The 20,180-nt window shown below is 37.3% G+C and overlaps 1 protein-coding gene across 3 annotated transcripts in view; it reads left to right on the plus strand.

Moving 5' to 3' along the window:
• CCSER1 (coiled-coil serine rich protein 1) overlaps positions 1–20,180 on the plus strand; it is a 677,421-nt gene that overhangs the window by 113,077 nt on the left and 544,164 nt on the right. For all 3 annotated transcript variants that reach the window (XM_086612211.1, XM_086612212.1, XM_086612210.1), the window contains exon 4: positions 12,877–12,997. In XM_086612211.1, coding sequence (XP_086468337.1) covers positions 12,877–12,997 — 121 coding nt within the window. The remainder of the gene's footprint in view (positions 1–12,876; positions 12,998–20,180) is intronic.

Raw genomic sequence — 20,180 nt, forward strand, 5'->3', positions numbered from 1 at the left:
CCTGCTTTTTAAATCTAAATGAGTGCCAATGGCCTAAGCGCAGTAACTTTAGCATGTTTTATGCAGGGCATCTCACATCTGTGAGTGGTGGTGGTTTATATATATTTATTGCAGAGCTATAAAAGTACATTTTGACTGAAACAGGAGTTACTCTTTCAAATGCAATAATACTACTTTAGATAGCTGATTTTCCAGCTTTTTTATGCTATTGACTGTGTAAAGCATCTAACTGGTTCAAATGCCACTGATGGCTACAAATTAGTCATATAGGGCAGTTATAAGAGGTATTTTTAAGGAGGATGATGTGTTAAGTATGTTTTCTTCAATTTTTGGGTCTTTATATTTTGACTGTTATCTTAACTGTAGATTAAATGCGGTATATAACATTCATATTTAAGATTTTGTCAAAGTGAAGTTTTATTTTGATTGATACATATGATATTTAAAATATTGGGTAACTTCCAAATAATTGTTGTTTTTAAATTGGAGAGCTTTCAACAAATGTCAAGTGTTAATCTTAGGCCTGCTCTTAAGTTCTAATCAGCTAAGAGCATAATTGTTCACTAGGGAGTGAAGTAAATTACCTTCTTACACACAGTGGCTTAAAGAACTAGTTGGGAGGAGGTTCCAGAATTGGTCGTGCGCTCCAAAATGCAAGTACACACCCTGTGTGCTTAAGATCACATTAGTCAACCTTGCTTTGAGGAGACAAGGATAACCTTTGCGCCCTAGTGTCTGGAGTATTCCTGAAGTAAGCAAGACTCCTTCCAGTGAGTGCTAGGATTTTCAATTATGTTGTGGAGGTGACGGGTGTTGACATCTGGATGAGAATAGAGCAGTGCCATTACGTGTGCTATGGTTTAGAAACTCGGGAGCGAATTTATCCAGCTTTGCTATGTAGGTTGCAATTTTTCTAGAGCCTGGATCTTTGTGTGCATGAGGTGTCTGTGTGTGCCATCCTTTAGGAGCAAGCTACATAAATATTTAGTAAATGGGAGTATTGTGCCTTGGAAACAAGCAGTGGACACTGATGGATATAGCTGATTTTATTTAAGGCCAGATTCCCTGGTATTTTGTTGTAGGTAAAAGATGTCTCCAGAATCACTGTGGATTAGAAACAAGTGGTTTATCTTCATCTTTAGGTATGCCCAGAAACCCATATCCATTCCATTTGCACTCCGTTAACTTTCAAAAGGATCTGTTGTACTTGACTGGTTCCTCAGATGCCTCTGGTGTGACATCTGAAGTAGAGATCGAAGATTTCCCAAGGGAAGATGGAACGTGGGGCTGTGAATGTGTTCTCACTATTTAAATAGTCATTAGGCCAGATTCTACTGGATTCACAGATGCACAACCAGTCTTCCATATTCATGAACACTCTTCATCTGCTTTGACAAATGGTGCAATTCGAGAATTGAGCTTTCATCTTTTTGCTTCGATTTAACCAGTTCAGCTTGGGTTCTGAAATCCTGAGGCTGATTAATCCAAAGTAAGCTCCAGGTGAATTTGGCCATTTACTTTTTATCTTCAGCTGGAGAGTTATCCTGTGAAAATCAGTTATGTGTGTTTTACTTCTATTTCCTGTGCATCTTCTGCTGTTTTAGAACATAATGACTTTTTCTCTGGAACAGGGTTTCGAGTTATCTTCCTGCCAGCACCTACAGAATTTCCCTGTATCCTCTTCTGAATTCATAAAATTTATAGCCTAGATTATCACCTGGTGGAGTGCAGGAGAAAGAGCATGTAGTTCTTTGCTGCTGGGGGAGACGAGGCACAAAAAGATTTAGTGCAGGCTCCAAATCATGCTTTAAATAAAATACCATCCTTCCCTTCCAAAAAGCATTTACAGTATTTCATCAAGTAGAACCAACAGTGTTAATAACTGTGCCATCTTACTGATAGTACCAGTGTACAGCATTGCATTGTTTAAAAGGTGCAGTAAACCTACCTCGCCACTAAATGGCACTCCTTCCTTTTTAGAGCTGAAACCAGAGGAAAGGTGCTTAAATCAAGGTAGAGGGACAATATGCAAACAGTATTTTCTTATTATCTAGTCTCCAAATCGTTGGCTGCCAATAAATTGAGTGATTTATTTATTAATTCTTTGCTTTCAAGTTCTTATGGCTGGTAGAATCTGAACAGACCCTGATGAATTTGCGGTGGCGTGCGTTGAGGTGTTGCATTGGTTTGTAGGTTTGTGTCACTGCATCCTGTGAAGAACTTCACATGTAACGCGAAACAAGAAGAAAAGCAAGTGAATCTCTTTGCAAGTTAAGTTTTTTATTTAATTCATGTTAGGAATTTTCATTACTCATCATTGATAAGTTTTCTGATGTTCGTCGAGCTTAGAGCATATGTAATGCAGGCTTGAAGGAGACCACTGAGCTCTGACTATTCTGCTTCCAGTAACGGTCTATCTGCATGATGCTTCATTTGTCAGACATATTTACACTTCGGTGCCAAGCACATGGTCAGCTAACAGACATCTGCGTGTTATGCAGAGTTATGGCCTATGCAGAGGAAAATTATTTTGGAAGAAATTAAAACCATGTAGTTTTATATCTAATTTTCTGATACATGATTCTTCTTTCACTCTGTTGATCTCTGTGAGGCTGCAACATAAATGTCACTATCAGATTTGAAAATTACAGGAAGGGGAAAATAATTTAAATAACTTTCTTAAGGAAAACAGCCTCCAAAATACCTCTGTACATGCTAATGTTATTTTGCTTGCCATGTCCACTGGTAGTTGGATACTCTACCCTTCAAAGTTTTGCATCAGGACTGCAATATTGAACTTTTGAAAGAACCACAGCATGTACCTATGCCACATGTCAGATCAGATGACCACAGTGGTTTCATTAGGCCTTGAAATCTAGAAACTTATATGTGACAAAACATAGAAAAATCTGCAAGCTATGTAAATGGGTAAAATTTTAAAAGTGTAGGCATGACAGACAGATGGTTATACTCTGCTTCTCAATTTTCTTTGAGGTACAGGATACTTTGTACTATTCTCTTCCTACAGCTGCCACTGACCTTTCTTGTCACCTAGCAAACCTGTGAACGCCTTTTCCCTGGTACTACATGAAAACTGTGTGAGCAGCCCAGGAAAATCTTATTCTGGTTGTCTTCTGGAGTCCCTCTTTTGCTTGCTGTCACAACATACCAGTCAAGAGCCTTCAGTTTCCGATCCTGTGAACATGCAAATACTCTTCCTTCACACACAGGCTTCCCTGGTGCCTAGACATAGATGCCCACAGGAGGAAGGTGTGGTGTATTCTCTCTCATCCCAGGATTTAACCTGCTGTTCCTTAAAGCCTCTCCATTTCCCCTCTTGGTTCAGAGGTATATCAATAGATGATTATGATGCTGCTGGCCTGTCCCTTTGCTCCTGGAGTACTGAGTGGTAGGACTGTGGGTGATGCTCCACCCACTTCCCTCCTTTCTCTGCTGCTTTGTGGTCACACTGGAGCAGTCAACTGGAGTAGTAGCCAGCTGTTTGCTTATGCATGCTCATATGCAAGATTAAGTGACTGCAGAGACATTTAAGTTGAATTTACTTTCCTGTAGAATCTTGTATGAGTGTGGGGGCCAGACTGCAGCTTGGCCCAGGAGAGGTCTGTAACCACTCCAGAAAGAGTCTGAAGAATAAGGTGGAATTAACTTTCCCCAATATATGATTATTTCTATTTTCTGAAGAGATTGATTCTGTTTGATATGTTGTTAGATTTATTAAATAGTACCAGAAACTGTTTTTATACAATTTTGACAATTTTAGCCCTAAGAAAAACAAAACCAAACCTTAATACTAGTTAAGCACATAGTGATCTTGAAGTTTCTCAAGGGAGATGTGCAAATATTGGAGTTATTAACTAAGCAAGGTTCCAGAGTTGGGGCAGTTTTAATCACTAAACAAAAACAATAACAGCAAAACTCCCTCAAGAGTTTAAAAAAAAAAAAAAAAAGAAACACCAAAAACCACCCACTGTAGAGAGGGCAAAAGTGTGAAATATATTGTTTGCATTTTATAATAAATATGGAAGGGAAGATGTGTTCCCCAAGAAGAGAGAGTGCGTTTTTGTTACGGATCCTCTAATCATTCCAATATCCGGTGTAAATTTCTAATACACAGTACAGGAGTGACTTCTATGAAAGAAAGAATGAATGAGTCAGGAATAGCTGTGACAAACGTGCTGCTGTAGGCACTGCTCACTGGGTTGCTTGTCACTGAGGTTGACAGAGGCTGTCATTCTGCGACTGAGAAGACGTACAGCTCTACTGGCAGCTGTACCTCATGCTCCTGCTAGCGGGTGCCAATACGGTTATAATAGAAAGCCAAGTAGCCTTGTACTCTTGCAAAACAAAAATACCTCACATAATTTTCCTCGTGAGCTTTTGTTGTTAGAAACTGCAAGGAGAGCTGACATTGTAATTTTATTTAATAATTTCTCTGGAGAAACTGGTTTTGGATGTTTATCTGTGTATTAATTGTTGAAATTAATTTCTTGTGACTACAACCATTCAATACAAACAACAATAAATTAATTTTGCTTGCCTGTCAGTCTTTATTTCAGCTAGGCCAAGAATAATAGTTGAAGCCAAGAGACTATGCTCCTGAAAATGCTTGCTGTTGAGTTTTGACAGTTTTACTTGCGGTGAATGACAGTCAAGGATATTGTTGTTAGAGTAGTCATTCCTTCAGGGGCTTGTATTGTGCCTACAGAAATGCCCTGCAGGTCTTTTTATTCTTTTCCTTTTAAGATGCCAGTGTCTCAGTCACTCCTATTTCTCTTCTTTTCTTGAAGGCATCGCACAGCTTAAACAGGGACCCAAACGTGATCAAAAACAAAACTAAAACTAGTTTTCCTCTCTTGGCTGAAAATGCAACTTGGAGGCAGCTGGCTCTTGTGGCTGGTGAAATCCCTGTTGGGATTTTCTCCATGTCCTTTATTAAGAGAGATGAGGGTTTCCCAGTTTCTGGTACCTTATGGCTGTTACCAGGGAGTGGCTTCATGCTTCCATCTGAAATTGGCACTTTCAGTAATATCTTTTGTATTCTTACTGGGAAAGTGGAGATTTTGACTATTCTGTTTCGTTCCATCACCCAGGACTCTGTAGTGTTTTCCTTTCTTATTTCCCAGTGAGAGCTTCTGCAGGCAGCCTCACACTTTGGCTCCATTGGTAAGCCAGGAAAACCAAGGGATCTGAGAGCTCAGGCTTGCGTATAGGCCAAGAACGGCAGATACGCTACCGGCAGAAGAGGTCTGGGTGAGCCTCCTTTGCCCCATGAACCTACCTGAGACTGTTTTCTATGCTAAATGAATTTAATCAGTTATCTTCAAAGCCTCTTTGTGAATAAACCGATGCACTTATTTGGACCACATGATGATTATTACCATGCATCCTAGATGGGATGACTAAGCCTCCACTTTATATTCTAATGGATATTCATATCATTCAATTATGAGACTTCCTGCAATTTGGCAGAATCAGACATGACTGTTGGGGCTCAGATCATAAGTCTTTCATCACAACCTTTCCCGCGTTTCTGCACGTGGTTTTTATTCATGTCCGTGTCACAAAACAAGTCATAGGCTACAGTGCTAAAAATACAAGCCTGTGACATCACCCTGACTGATACTGTTGCCAAAAGCTAATTAAAGTTAGTTGTTTTTTTGGAAGTCCTAATGTTAACACTAAACCAATACTTTTTGATATTAAAAAGCAATACCTACCTATTAGAATATGCTTTTATTTTTGAATACTGTTTTTTCAATTCCTGTGTAGCCTGCTTGGAACAATATTTGCTTTAAGTAGTTCACTGTGACTGAGAAAGTATTTTAGAAGCAGCCTCAAGCATAAATAGATATAGTTAGAATGTTTTAGGTGTACAGTGGTTACAGCTGAAAAACTAACCTACTTAATTGTCTGTGAATGCGATTATAGTTCTCCTGATATTGCTATAGTGACCCATCACAGCAGGAACTGAAACAAGGAGTGGTTGTTCATGGAGAGGTCAGCAGAGTGGCCAGAGGTGTGGAACAGATTTTGTACAGGAACAAACACAGATTCTGTGGCCTGTAAGAGAGATGACTGGCAAAGCATGCAAAAGAAGTCTGTAAAATCCTGAGTGGAAAGTGAAGGGAGAATTGTGCATTGTCTTTTCTGATACTAAAATTGGGGGAGTCAAATTAAACGAGTTGATAGCAAGTTTAAAATGGGCTAATAGAAACATGTCTTTGCATAACCTGTAGTTGGGCTTTGAGTTCTACAGGATGTGGATGCTACAAGTTTGTGCAAGTTCAGAAGTAACTGAACAAATTCATAAAATCAATGAGGAATTAGTAAATACAGACAGAGTCCCTCTGTTGCTAAGCAAGTCTGCAAGTTGTAAGCTAGGGGAGGATGCTTGAGAAGACTGAGCAGCAGTTAAGATGCTATACTGTCCTGAGAGAGACCAAACTGCAGTTGTTCTGTCCATACTTAACAGAAAATGTGTGAGAAGTGGGCCACCAGTGTCATTATTAGCTAGGTGATTGTTTTATGAATGTGTTTCCATCACTTACGACCTCCGTAGGGTCCTTGAGTGACCTGGGCATACACTTCCATTCAGTATCAACACTAATGACAACATTCCATTAAGCATTAACTTTAAAAGAGGCACCATTCACGGCTTCTTATAGTTTAATTTCTTATGCATAGTGTATGAATACAAGTCAGTAGGCTCAAATTTCACATGTGGCTGTAACCATATTCCCACAGTGGCTTGTAACGACAAGCAAATTTAGGATACAAAAGCAAGGGTGCACATAATCACTGCAGAACGGCTGGTGTGTTAGAAGAAATCCCTGGCTCCTGCTTAACGCCACGTTAGGTACCCTTCACCATTGGGTGCCAGTGTGGATAGAACAAAGCAGATGTGTGTGTGCAGCCTTCGTAAAAACTAAAGAAGGGCCAGGAAACAGAGGAACCTGATAGAAAGTAATTCATTTGCCTGTAATGGGCCTGTAATTGTTGCTATTACAAAATTTCTGATTGCGACTATGCTGTGTTTAAGAACTGGGCCTGTGGTTTTATTGCAGGATTATTACAGCAAACCCTTTGGGGACACTGAGAATATAGTCTCATTCTCTTAAGTATTCATTCGGCCAATATTGTGAAATGTAGATGTTTCTAAGGGACAAGAGGCCTTGGAATAACTGTTGAAGTAATAATAAAATAGAGATCCATTTAGTTTCCTTTTTTTCCCCAAAGACCATCATCAAATCTAGAATCAAACAGCAGGAGAATTAGGCTTTTTTTTTTATTTTTAGTTTTTAATATTAGGCTTTTTTTAAAGTAGATGGGTAAAAATGCCTTTCACTCAAAAGTACCTTGACCTTTTGTGTTGCTTTAAAGAGAATGAAAGTCTCCTTGGACTTTAGGGTTTAATAACAAAGTATTACAAGATTTTGTTGTGTTTCTGGGTCTGAGAGAAAGGTATGGAACAGAAATCATACACTTGGTTTTGCTGAAGTTTTTCATGCAGGTGATGTCTGGAGATGACAAAGAGACGGGTTTAAACAATGGTTGTTTTTTGAGCCTACTGAATGGACCAAGACTATGAGAAGACACATCTGTACCGTGAGGAAGGGATTGGCATGGTGATCAACCACGGTTCTTACTGGAGATATTAGAATTAATAGACTAGATTTCAAGATCCTCTCTTAGAAATTATTTCTAATGTCAGCAGCTTTCCTGGGGAAATAGATCCAGTTATATGTTTCAAATGTTCCTTTTTCTTCCCTCAGCTCTTCTCTTGTCCTCAAAATAAGATTACACTACTGAAGAAATTTATAGTAAATCCTTTTTGTTTGATTGGTTAGACTTGTGTTGTTTTTCTTTTTAGCAAAACCTCTGTCTCGTGTAACAGTTCTTCATGCTCCTGTGTTTGCCTTATTTGAAGAACCTGCCTATGGGTTGTGTATCTTGCAGCTCTTCCTTGTCCTTTGTTCAGAGCGCCTCAGAGGGCGGCTCATTTCCTGAGCCTCCTCATGGCAGAGCCGTGTTTAGGAAACAGTGTGCCGAAATGGCAATGCCCACACTGAGAACTGGGGCTCTGGTGTAATTAAAACATATCTTTGACCTTCAGAAGTAAAAGGAATGTGTGATTGGATACTTTGAGGTCCAGACGCTGCTCCTCCATGTTTCAGTCTGCTGTCTCCTACAGTGGCAGTTGACAGATATTTCAGGGGAAGGTATTTAGCACCTTCCATGCTCCTGGCTGGTTGCCTAGCTTTATACCAAAGCAGAAGGTTTTTGGTATAAAACAGCAGTTGTTTCCAGACTTGATCTGTCTCTTGAATGATGAGAGCTGATTATTTTAAACTTTACAGGCACAAGTGTAAATACTTTGAATTGTCAGAATAACTGTCCGGCTTTTTTAAATCCAGAAATTCTTCACTGTTTTTGTCTCTCTGTGTCACGAATCCCTGATGCTTCATTGCACACTGCATATGAACATTTCCCTTCTGTTTTCTCGAAGCAGGTAGTACTTGCTGCGGATTTCATCTAACCATCACTTGCATCTTGTGTCAAGGGAGACGTTTTTTTTGATAGCGAGTGGTGATAGCCAGATTTTCTCTCTTCTCTATTTAAAAAAACAAAACAAAGCAAAACAAAAACCCACCAAAAAACAAGAAAAATGAAGGAGAAAAAATAGTGTAAAATTAACAGTGTTTCAAAAAGACACTGTAAATGACACCCCTAGAGCTTAAAAATGTTTTTGTTCTCTAGAGAGATACATTATATTCAGTAGCTGTTGAAGGCTTCTTACTGACCCACTATTTAGGGAATTAAAGATTTTTCACTGGTTGGCTCAAAGTAGAAGAAACCTGTTTAGTCATTCTCATTGTTCTTGAAAGAAACAACAAAGGCAGAAAAACAGCTAACGTTTTTCTTCTCTAGACATAGAGATCTGTTCTGATAGTGAATGATGTTCTAGGACTGCTTAAAATAACTAGGGTAAATCCAAGCCAGCACTCCCAGTGATAAGTAAAACACTTGGCAATGGAAGAAAACAAACTGTATGCATCATTAAGGCATAAACTGAAGAATGTGGGGAGAAATTATGCAACTTCAAAAGCAGGACAGATCTTTTGTATTAGTATTATATGAAGCTAGACTGTTTTCTGTTTCTGTAGTTGTCCTTTAGACTTGTAGTTTGTATGCAGTGTCTTTTATTTCACTAAGGAAAATATGTTTCTTTAATGACAACGCGATAGTACAGATATTCTTCCAATTGTATTATTTCAGGACAATTATTAGCTGGTTCATGTAATGGTTGAATTGTGAAAAAAGAAGATGCAATGGTACTGAAAAATACCATCTCGCTTGCGTGCAAATTACTTATTTTTTTCAGAAGGTATTCAGTGTATAACACGTTCTGAGATTACTTAGTGTCTTAAAGAAATTGCTACAGGTAGTATAAAATTAGCTGATCATTTCCCTTGGTGTTGATTCCTTGTACATTTTTTTTCCACAGTTCTGGAGGTATGCAACAGCAAGGGTGATGATGAACCTCTGCCTACAGCATTTACTTAACGTTTGTGTGCCGTTGTAAAAACGTAGCAAATAGATGGGAAAATTTTCTTTGTTGGTTTCTTTAGTGGAGCAGTGGATATTTTGTAGCATGACTTCAGTAAGGCTTTCAACACCATCTCCTGTTGTGTACGAGCTGTTGATGTATAGGCTAGATGAGCAGAGAGTGAATTTGTAAAGTTCTTGCTGGCTGTTAAGGTGCAAGTTGGACATGTGAGAGGATTTATGTTTAAAAAAGTAATCCCTTAATATAATTGTTTGGTATTCTGAGGTTTGGAATATTTTAAGGATCTAAAAGATTTGGACTCATGAAGAGTATGATACGTGGACATCACTAATGAGCTTTTTGGGGGTTATATAAGCCACTTGTACATAAAAAATGAAGGTGCAGAAAAGAAGCTGCATCTAAGAGAAATCTGAAGTGTAAGATGAAAACAGTCTCCTTAAGTAAAACAGTGCCTATCCCCATGAATGTTAAAGTTGAGAGCCCACGTTCAAGCACATTCTCATTATTTTAATGCAAGTTATGAACAGATAATAAGAGAATATACTCCAGTAGGTGAAAATTACTTGCTGCTGTGCTGTCGCTGTTTCATGACATTTTAGTTAATTATACTGTCCTATAATGACTTACAACTGTGTGCACAGAGACTTGAGATAAAAAGGAGAAATTGTAGAGGTTTTCAAAAGCCAGACCAAAGCGTATTGCTGTCTAGAATGGACATGAGCTCCAGATGACCGCTGGATTTGTCTTCAGCTGTAAATTAAGGGATTATACAACTCCTATTTAGCATTAATTATTAAACAAAAGCAATTTCACAGTTTATTTATTCGTGAAATTTCTGTAAAGGGTAGGAGACTAGCCTTATCGCCTTTATTACCTGTGATTTCCTATTTTATCTTTCTTCGTAACTGCCCTGATAAACAGTGGCTGATCCAGGGAAAATCCTACCTCATGATGCTTTCATAGTCACCAGACGTTTTACAAGTTCTAAGGTAATAACTAGATATTCAAGTGGTACCACAGATCTTTTAAAGAAAAATAGGTATTTGCTTCCTCCTTTACTCTCCCTTTTTTATCAGCAATTCAGGTTAAAATTCTGGCACTGAATATCAGTATCACCCTTTGACAACCATATATTTTTACAATTATTTGACTGTAAATGAAGAGTCAAATAGACATAAATGTTCTTATTTGTGCATATGCAGTCACTGGTTGTAATTAGAAGATATTATTTTGCACGTTACTTGGTGCCTACCAAATAGCACCTTACTAGTAGATGGTCTGCTGGTTGCATGTAACATAGTAGAATAAAAATCACCTAAAATTATTTTTTTCTTATGTAGTCTTTCACTATTTCAATGTATTTTGCATTGATTCCCTCCTTAATTTGTTATGCATCAAGCTATAACGTATATCCTACTTGCATAGCTTTAGGCAACATAGCAAGTTGGTTTTGTGTATGACCGTGTTTTGGAGATGGATGTCTATGATAGTGACAAAGTGTTGAGTAGTGCTGGTTCCAAAAAAAGATAAAGGTAAAGTTTCAGTACTGGTCATCTTACGTGTTTTAGTCACTTTGCACAATGTGCACATTAGTATTTACAAACACAAGCATGAGCAACACTGGAGAACATCAAATGCGTTAAACGTTATTATATGTACTCCGCAAAAAGATTTTCTTCCTACCAGAACCTACCTGTGCTCTGGTCATTTGTGTTGCTTACTGAATGGTTCAGAATTGCTCTGAAAAGAAAGACTTTTGAATTTTTCCGACTTTTGTAGAAAAATCCAATCTTGTTCTGACCTGTTTCTTTAAAATCTGCTCTCTGGCTACCTTATAGCACCAGTTACTGCTCCAGCATGTTTGTTGGGCATGAAGTGTACCATGTTGATATGTGCTGAATTCATGCTGAATGTAATTTGAGTGCTCAGGGTAAAGCACCACAGTTAGTTGTTGTTCACCCAGTCAAGACAATATGGATGAAATTTTACTCCAGTTTTGCTGCTCTTGTAAGAGGAGCATAGACTGGGCAAAAAGTGCATTGTCTGTGGGTCCTGAGAAGGAGACACAGGATTGTGGAGGATGAAAGGTAAGTAAGTCTTCAGAAACAAGTTTTCCATTGATAACTGTCACTGATCAACGTTCCCAGCTGCCACAATCTTGCATAAATGTATTTGTAAAATAGGTTCTTTCTGGCTTTGAATTGCTGAGAATTTGTAGCAGTCGTCCTTGTTTTACAGTCTTTGTTGTTGACTGTATATGTGCATGTGTTCACTCTGTAAAATAGTTCTGTATATTCTACATATAAAATACTGGGTGACTTTCTGCTTAAGAGATAGGTCATTACATTTCTTCTTGTTTATATATGATATTTAATAGTACCATAAATGTAGATAAGAAGCTGCCATGCTTTGTTCAGTACAAACAACTCTTAATTCCAGCTTTTATTTGGCTCATAAAGGTGCACCTTGGCTGTAAAGGAAATCTATACCTTCAAAATCAGTGAGAGTGGTGACTGCTAAGTGCTAAATTACTAGTGACACAATTTAGAATAACTTTTAACAAATATTGTTGTCTGTTTGGAGGTCAGGAACTTTTGAGTATTCATTTATTAGTGCTAATTGAGCCAGATGCTCAGCTGAAATACATGATCATTCTTTTACTTCTAAATATCTTCTAAGTCATATCATCCAGCAAAGTAATACATAAATAATTTGTATTAATGGAAATCATGAATCAATATATCAGATCCCACTCCTAAACCATTTGGATTTGGCCTTTATGGATTAAAGTGAGTTGTAATGGTTGAAGACAAAAAAATCACTAATCAGATTTTCTCAAATCTGTTTCTTACGAAGTCTGAAATATTTGAAGGTGGAAGGTTTGCCTGAAAACTGTCCATAATTTCCACTTTCATTTTCAGATTATGATGAAAAAGAAAAAAGAAATGCATCATGTTCTGATGTCATTTATGGAAATATGAGTCCTTTTAGGACTCAGACCAATGAGCTAGAGCAGACTGACATCAGATCTTGGGCTAGCTGAAACTCAGTGAATTTTGATGGGAGTATCAGTCAATGGCAAAAAAAGTGCCAAGCACTTTAGGAAATGTGAAAAACGGTGAAGTTTTCCTTGCAGGTGACCACAATGAAGTCTGGTTAATCATTTGCATTTTTGTTCAACACAATATGACTTGATTGGGTGTTTTTTGGTTTTGTTATTTTATTTTAAACATTTAAAATACAAACCGAGTTCGCTCTTTAACAATGAGATTTTTTTATCTTTACAGTTTGCCGGGAAGACTCGTACCAGTCGATAGTCTCGTGTGCTGCTGTGGTACTTACTCCTGTAGAGCCGACAGTGGATACGAGCAGAAAGGAACAGACAATAATGCCTGATGTGTCTAAACAGTGAGTTATTCAAATAGCATGATCTTTTACAAGTGCAATTTAAACATCAGGTCAGATTCTGTCTTGTGGATATGCATATACACCTCCGTTCTGTTTCATCGGGGTTACACAGACATTTCCAAAAGCAGGAATTGGCCTGAGGACAGGCTGCTGCTTTTGTTCATTAGCCTACTTATTTTTCCAAGGCTTTTGGTAATGAGGTGTATAGAGGAAATGGGCATTTTTACTCTGAGAAATTGACTTTTTAACAGGCTTAATAAGACAATTCTTTTTGTTTAAATAGTCCTTTCATTCTTGCACAGTTTTTCTAGTCAGTAGTTGATTTTTAGAAAGAACATAATTTCAAAATGCTCTGCTCATCTGAGAAATTTCAGTATTTTTTAGTGACTATTTTACTGCTGTGATATGAGATATGATGGCATCTTCAAAAGCGTGGTAGTGGTCTTCCAAGGAAATTCTGTTTCATTAAATAGACTGTAATTTGGTATCTTGCATTAGATGAGAATCATAACCACAGCACGCGTAGTAACGTTTGTCTTGCAACACCAGGCAGGATGGTTGTTTCTTTACAATAGTGTCCTTGGAGAATGAAAATAACTCTTTTCATGAAAAGAAAGAAAATATAATGAAACTGCTTTATCACAAAACAAACTTGAGGCCTGTGCATTTTAAGGTGTGGAAGGTAAAAACATGACAATGGATAATAGGAGATGATTATTGGTCCTTGCCATTCATGCTTAGTTGAAAAAAAATGTCAAAAAAAGCCCCAAACAAACCCCAAAACACCACTAGTGGATTAGATTAGACGAGATGTGATCTTGGTACAGTTCTATGGCTTAAGTCTGTATCTAACTGTGATGTCTTTTTCAAGCTGATGATAAACCCATTTCATCCTAATCTACCTGCGCTTAAACGTTTAACACAGTATATTGCCTATCATCTAGGTATCATTACAGTGACTTAATGTTTCATATACTTTTAGCATCTAATTGTTTTAGTGTTTTAGTCATATGCCTTTCTGAATACTAAGGGACTGGAAAAGGCAATGGGCTGCGAAACACTGTGCTGAAATCCAGAATAATTTTTATGGTTAGTTCAAACAGCATTGTACATTTTTACCTTCTCTCCACTAAAAGGCAAGCCTGCACTGTTGTTTGATTGGCTTTTTCCTCTGCTTTCAGCAGTTTCAACATTTCATAGTCCCTTATGAGTTCAAAGTAAGAAAGCTCCTGTATGTGTTTAGCATGTGCTTTTCTGGTGTGCTCGTTTTTTAAATTTTTTTTCCTCACTAGTGATATCTTCTAAGCACATAGAGTTAAATTGTGCTTGTCTTGTGTACTGAGAGGTCTCAGAAACATGCTCTGACCTCTGCTAGTCTTCCAATTTTCACATTGAAAAATATGACTTGTGGCTCTGAAATTCTTTCCAAAAGAAACAACCTTGTGCTTAAACAGATTAAACATATTTGAACTTCTTCACATGGAACAGCATCATTTTATTAGTATCTTTAAATCAACGCTTTTTGCAACTATATTGGAAATGAAACAGTTTCTGGAAAACTTTTGTGTGTTGTTAGAACTAGAATTCAGTATATATTGTAGAAATCTTCAAAGTAATTGCAGAGGGCTTTAAGAAAATCTCAAGCAATGTGTACCTTTCACTTCTCTCATTTTGCTCTGTGCTTTCTATAAGTAGATAGTTTGCCTCATATCCAGTTTTAATTGAAGCAAAACAGATCCCAATTCTTATGTCTAAATATTCCAGTGTCATTTCTCTGTAATGTAAACATCAAACAAGAGGACACCCTTGGCCCATGTTGAATTCCATTTACTTGAGTGCAGAGTCCATGTATGGGCTGATCTGCACAGGTGAATTATAATTATTTGTGTTCATAATTACCTCTACTGGAGATGACATTGATGCTTTGATTTTTATGCTTATCTTTGTGTACCTGAATAGTCTTAACTTGTATACCCCAAAACTCTGAATATCACAGAGGGCTGAGTCTCAGCCCTCTGTGATATTCAGGCAGTGAGGTCTTGTAGCTGTAGCCCATGGCTTAACAATTCCATGGTCTCCTTGTACATCCTGTATTGGTTTTTTACACATAAGGGCAAAATGAGTTATTTTACTGTACTCATGTCTTCTCTGAAATGGAAAACATTTCAGAAAATATGAAAAATATAATATTTACACTTCTTTTATTGTCTGCTTTTCCCTAACCCTAAGTAGCTGAAACTCCTACCTGACAGTGCCGCTTGTCTAAGCTGCTCAAACTGGTAACTTCTTCTTTCTGCTTGCTTTGAGGGAAAACAAAACAGTAAACCAGGCTCTGGTGTTTCTGTTTTTTCTCTGTGCCTGGCCAGTGCCAAAACGCAAATAATTCTGTACAAACAAGTGTAACAGAAATTACAGTTGTGCAACTGTTTGCAACCAAAGGATTAAGAAGCTCTGTACAGCTTAACCTGATCTTTTGTTGCAAATGTTGAATAAGCTGTTTTTTGAGAGCTACTAACTAATTGAAATTACAGCACTTAATATTTTCAGTATTTTATAGTTCAAGTCCTGTCTTTTCCTGTGTGGTCATTAGTAGTGCAAGAGGCAGAGGAATGATGGCAATTGTCCTATGGAGGAAAAGTGTTAACGTAGTTTTTATCTACAGCCCTGCCAAAAAAGCTCCGATCCTTTGCAAATATGGTCACTGTTTGGAAAGCTTCCTCTCCCCTCTGAGAAGAGACTTAGTTTCTAATGGACAATCAACCATAAGCTTTTCAATCATTGCCCTTAAAGTATTATTGATGTGACTGAAATTAATGGCATTTCATGAGAAGATATAGAGATGGAACACTAAGTAAGAGGCTTAATGAGTTCACTTTGAATCAAAGCATGGAGGATCAAGAACATTATGGCATTTCCAAGCTGAGATAATTGTAATTTCAACATAAGACTAGTGCATTTTATCATTGTGTAGCTAGTCTTTATTAATAAAAGAAAATTCAGGAAATAAAAATGTGTAAGGATAATACAGGTTTGCTGAAAAGTGACGTGTCTGAGCTCCAAATGGTGAAAATTCATGTAGAACTTTTGGAGTCAAAATAGTTATTGTAATTTACATTGGCAGGGAGTATGACCAAAACTAACTTATAGCGTTGGACTGTACAAACTAAGGACAATGCAATTACAGTCATCTGGAATACAAATTTCCCCTGCTTCGGCAGCAACAACATATTGGGACAACATAAATGCATCAACGACTATAATTTCTTACCTAGACCTGAAGTCATTATAAGAAAAACATTGTCACTAAATCACAGTTACATTTAGAAAATGGCTCTGGTTTAGCCCGAAGCAAGAATAAAAGATCACTTTGTTCCATTTACATCCCTAAACTTATATATCTTTATAATACCATAATGTCATTCCGGTTTTGGCCATCACTCTAATAAAAATGCCCTTCAGAGTAAGATTATCTATTTATTTGTCAGACCCGAGACAATTTTTTTATTCCTAAAATAAATTAAAATCTGTGCATTCCCGTGCGTCCTTCTTTTATTTGTTCTCTGTGAATCATGATGTTCTCCACTGGACACTTCTGCGATAGTGGAAGCTTTAGTCATCTGATTTGCTCATTCTTCATGTCCAGAAGTTTCCCGAAAATAAATACTTTGATATAAGTAACTTTGCAGTATTTAGTTAGAGATCTTATTTGAAAAGATGCTGATTGTCAGTCAGATAGATACATAAAGGCAAGTGCTAAAGATGCACTTGCTTCAAGCATGGAAATTTTATCTTGTGTGTACTGTAGTGTCTGGAAGTTTCTACTATGTTTAAATTACTGAGAAATATGAGTCAGACCACCGATATCAACTGAATCCCAAAGTGGCAGCCTGACGCTCAGCAGCCAAGAGTTCTTCTAAGCTAATGCTCTTGAATAATCATTGAAAAATATTCTTGGCATATACGTTGTAATTAGAGCAATGAACCATAAGACACAGTTATGATTAGATAGGACATTTGTTTGAATTTGAATTTTGAACTAAGGTTTTTATTGTGTGATGAAATGGGAATGATTACATGTATACCAAGACTCCTTAACCTCTGGAGCAAGTCTAAAAGGAGACTTAGTTGAAGTAAAGGAAATCTTACCTGGTTCCTTGAAAAGAATGGTTACTGCAGGCAAGGCAGGCAGAGATGGTTGAGAGGTTCTAGGAAGCCCAGCCACTGAAACAGACTTAGGCAATTCAACATCAATCATTTTATCTGGAGATCCACATCTGAAGAGCTGCTGTTCTAAATTGTAGCATTAGTCACTTACAGGGTTCGTTATTCTAATAAAATTATGGTGTTTCCCATTATCCTATGTGGCAGCTACTGTAGAGCACACCCATCATCTGCTGGGATGACTGTACAAAACCACTCAGACATAATGTGCTTTTGAGCCAGGGTCACAGTTGGGCATGTGGAAAAAGACTCACTCATTTACTTGGGATTTAAAAAAAGTAGTTCCCTGTGGAAAATAGACTTCATTTTCATCCAGCCTAAATTCATGTCAACAGAGACACTCTGTTCAACAAGCATCGTTACTCTCTCAGCTTCATATATTAAAGGAGATCTAAAGTTTTTATTTAGCGGGTACTTATCCAAGGGGCTGAAAGAACTTTGATTTTAGGACAACATAATGAAACCTCAAAACAAATGCTGTGGTCTTGCTGTCTGGTATTTTTCCTCATTTCAAAAAAGCCATTTTTATGACAGTCTAAGCATAAAGTTAGTTCATATGCACTTATATTGTATAGTGGTTGTTAAATTTGTATTTCAATAATCAATTCTTGTAGCATGCTGCAGCAATTGGGAAGGCAATGTTAAATCCCATCGTTAACCTCGATGCCCGGTTTTACCTAATGAGAATTTAGAGTCACTGTGAGACTTCATTGAAGGAACATGATTTTAAAGGACAGAACTGAGGGCTTTGGGAGAAAGCGCATTTAATTCAAATGGGGAGAAAGAGAGAAGTGCCAGCTGTGCCCATTTATTCCTTTTTCCTGTATGCTAGTGTGTCCAAAATCTTGAAAGGATACAGAAGTTACGTTGCTGTAAAATGGGGACAAAAAATATTTGTTAAACTTGACTTCTTTGATTCAAACCTGCACAAAATTAAGTGGAAGTGCTTAGTCTTAGGTAACCGCTCCAGAAACAGAATTATACTTTCTGCTATGTAAAAGCATCAGCTGTTGCTAAACCGTAATTAAAGTTGTATTTGAGCCACAGCCGGTGGTTGTATTTTATCATCTCACAAGGAAATTAAGTCAAGCTTGAGTCCTTAACGTTTGTGCAGCAGAAACATCAGTCTGAGGTAGCATTCTCTAAATACTAAAGAGGCGGGGAGCTGTGGTGATGGTGGGGGAGAAGGGACCGGGGGATAATTTGTTTTGTAGTTTAGAAGTCTGTGGTGTTTGTATTAAAATAAAACCTCAGTTCTTACAAATTAGATTTCAAAGCATAATTGCAGCTCAAATATAAAAAATAATCAACTATGTTATTACTTGTGAACAATTACAGCACCGTAAAATGGAAAACAAATATGAAGGAAATACGCTTGTACATGTAATGCTGGGATGGTGAAGTACTTAATTTGATTAGACAAATGCTTTGTGGATTAAAACTAGAAAAAACAGATCAAGTATGTAGCAGAGATGTATTTGTTTCACTTTCACAGTAATTTAGTAATATCTCTGAAGCATAACAAAGAACAACATTTCTTGGTAATTTCTTACTGTCACTGGAAGGTGGGGGAAAGGAGAGATGCCAGGAAAAAACTATGTAGATTTGCATTTATGATTACAGGGTGTAGCTATTGGACTATGGTGTGCTGTTTTATAACTCGTTGTATGTTTTTAGTTAAAACATTATCAAGTAGTCTTTTGAATCTAATCAGTGAAAAACAATAGTGTTGTGATGGTGTTGTTACTGGTTTTATTGAGGGGTTTTCTGAACCATGTATTTTGCAGAACATTCCTAAAACCCATCATCTTGTGCCGTGACTGTATTAGAATTAACTTTTTAAGAAAATATACTACTCTGAGTCACATTGTTGTGACTTAATTAGGAACAATGCTGGACCAAACTAAGTTCAGTCAGCATACTCCTTAAAAATACAGCAAGTGCTCCATGGTGCTTCAAGTTGAGATATACATACCTGCGTGCTATGTTTCACATATGATCAGTGGGATTTCACTTTTTATTTTGCAAAACTAAATGGGGAAAGAGGCTCCAGAAGTGTGCATAATCTAAATATTAGTATTTCTAAGAATAATATTTGCTCTGTTTTGTAGCATGAAAAAAAAGAGATATTAGAGAAAGGACAGAAATAATTTTAAGAACAATCTCCTTACCCCCACTTCCAGCTCCTTTTTTTATTCTTATATATTTTTTCTGGAGTTAACATAGATATGGAGGCAACATCCTTCTTACTCCTGTATGTACATTTTCAATGTACTTAGGAATAGCCCTGGGAGCAGGGATTTTAGTAATCAATCAAAACCTATGTTTACATTGGGTATTGAATATATTGTGATTTGTTTGTGTGAATAATACTACTGATAGCGGAGATGGAAGGCTATAGCTAAAAGGGTGAGGTGGTACTACTGCTCCTGTTCTCACTCCTGGCTTTTTCCAGTCAATATAGTGGCTGTATTAGCCTCTCCCACCATATGCAAGATACAAGACACAGCATAAAAAAAAAAGAAAAAGCAAGCTGGAAACAGGGAGGTAGGAAGCGTGTGAGACAAAAGCAAAAGGACATGCATCAACACATTAAGACACATGCAGCATTGTTGCAGTTGGATTGAGACATACATTTGCAATTATATTGCAATAAAATTTAGCTGTAAAGACAAAATATTGTACCAAGCAACAGTGAATATTATCTATATTATGAAGGAGTTATGAAGGAGTACAAATAAAAGTTCTCCCTTCTGTGCTCCAGGAGCAGGGTTAAGCTGTGTTATACTAAGGAGATCAACTGGCCAAACTGCTTTTCATCAGTAGTAGCTGCAGTAGCCATGTAAAAATTCACTGATGCTTGTGAGGGAAAAAAATTTTTCATTTTTCTTTTCCTGTGCCATACCAGTATTTCATGTGCTTCCTGCACCAGGTTCATTTACTAAGTATTTAGAGATATAGT

Source organism: Tauraco erythrolophus, chromosome 5, assembly GCF_009769465.1.
Source record: "Tauraco erythrolophus isolate bTauEry1 chromosome 5, bTauEry1.pri, whole genome shotgun sequence".
Taxonomy (NCBI): domain Eukaryota; kingdom Metazoa; phylum Chordata; class Aves; order Musophagiformes; family Musophagidae; genus Tauraco; species Tauraco erythrolophus.